At 39.9% G+C, this 1,482-nt stretch overlaps 1 protein-coding gene across 1 annotated transcript; it reads right to left on the reverse strand.

The window, feature by feature from the left end:
- Nucleotides 1-269: 269 nt before the first annotated feature.
- Nucleotides 270-1,220, reverse strand: LOC131864811 (aspartic proteinase nepenthesin-2-like). Its single transcript, XM_059215278.1, has 2 exons — nucleotides 1,138-1,220; nucleotides 270-996 (listed from the first exon to the last, which is right to left on the reverse strand). Exons 1-2 carry the CDS (start codon nucleotides 1,218-1,220, stop codon nucleotides 270-272), a joined length of 810 nt encoding a protein of 269 aa, XP_059071261.1.
- Nucleotides 1,221-1,482: the final 262 nt, after the last annotated feature.

Here is a 1,482-nt window from a genome sequence, read left to right on the forward strand (position 1 = left end):
GTACAAGAATTATCGATTTGAGGCAATTCTAAATTAATCTCAATCTCAAGGAAAAGTGCTTCTAGAGGAAGATTAGGCTTCTAGAGGAAGAGCAACATAAATAATTTATCATAGATATTGAAAAGAGATGAAAAGAAATGGTTAGAGAATCACGTTGCACGATAGTTTAGAATAACTCTATTTTATTGTGCAAACAAGAGGGAGAAGGATACTCTAAAAAGAAAAAGTTAGGTCGAAAACTTTATAATTACTCATGAATTTAATCTCTTTTATACTGTTAATGAGAAAGCTACAAAATAAAGCAGAAGCAGCGGTAACAAGATATGGCACCCTAATATAGGGACTGGAACTTTGGACTGTAGGTACGAGGGGTAAGAGGACATATACAGAGACCTGCAGAGGGTGGGAGTAAAGGAGAGCCTCTGCTTAGCGTTGTCATACAGAATATGGTAATCTTGTTGCTGAAAACTTCCAAGGACGGTCGGCACACCTGCAACCGAAGCCTCATCCATATCTAACATTGCCAGACATAGTAAATATCCTATTTTAGTCGGACCAGATTCTCTATATTGAACAAAATTATGTTCACCATCGACAACATAATCTGCACCAAGCATATGGAAAGTCATATTCACATCAGGGATATAGTCGTAGTAGGGTGATGAATAGCATACACTTAAACCAGCTTTGGAATCGTTAGCTCTGGGTAGCCATAGGACAGAATCCAAAACAGATACCACTGCAGTGAAGGCAGCATGCGGCAAAACTGTGTAGTGTGTTCCAGAGTCAATGATGAATCCACCGCTTTCATTTGCTTGTATATCGAACGATCCTCGTGGAATATTGAGAGACACGTTCCCCAGAGTTATTCCTTCTACGGAGAGATGATAGTAACCATTAAGCTTGGGCAGGACTGTGTTGTTTATCACCATCGTCGACTGCACTCCTATGCCGTTCAACTCGGCTGCGCTGCCGAACAGGAGAGCCGTGGAAAATCTGCCAATGTCCTGAAAGGGGCATCCATTGTATTCGAAAGTTAAGCAATAGGAAAATTTGGATTCTCCAATCTGTGAGATAAGCGATAATTATCCTCGGCCGAGCCCCACTACATCGAGCCCCACTACGTCGTTGGCCTACTCCAAGTCATCTCCCTGAACGACAAAGCTGCACCCAAACGCTATTCCGCCAAAGGAATGCGCAGCCCGGAATGTAGCGGCCATGGTGAACGTCTCAAATGTGTAGCCTCTCTGAATCAGGGGATTAACAAAAATAATAATAGAGAGAGCAAACAATAATAAGAAAAGAATAAATTGTAAAAAGAAATCACAATTCAGAATAAACAAAGTGTCTTGCTTTTGGAATTGCACACACCAATTTCTTTTATTGCACCATAATTAAAAATTACATAGAGACTGTGTATATAAATAATTTGCAGCTTAAAAGAATTAATAATAACTGCAGTTCTAAATATATTCCCAGCAT

The sequence above is a fragment of the Cryptomeria japonica genome, unplaced genomic scaffold, assembly GCF_030272615.1.
Source record: "Cryptomeria japonica unplaced genomic scaffold, Sugi_1.0 HiC_scaffold_94, whole genome shotgun sequence".
Lineage (NCBI taxonomy): Eukaryota > Viridiplantae > Streptophyta > Pinopsida > Cupressales > Cupressaceae > Cryptomeria > Cryptomeria japonica.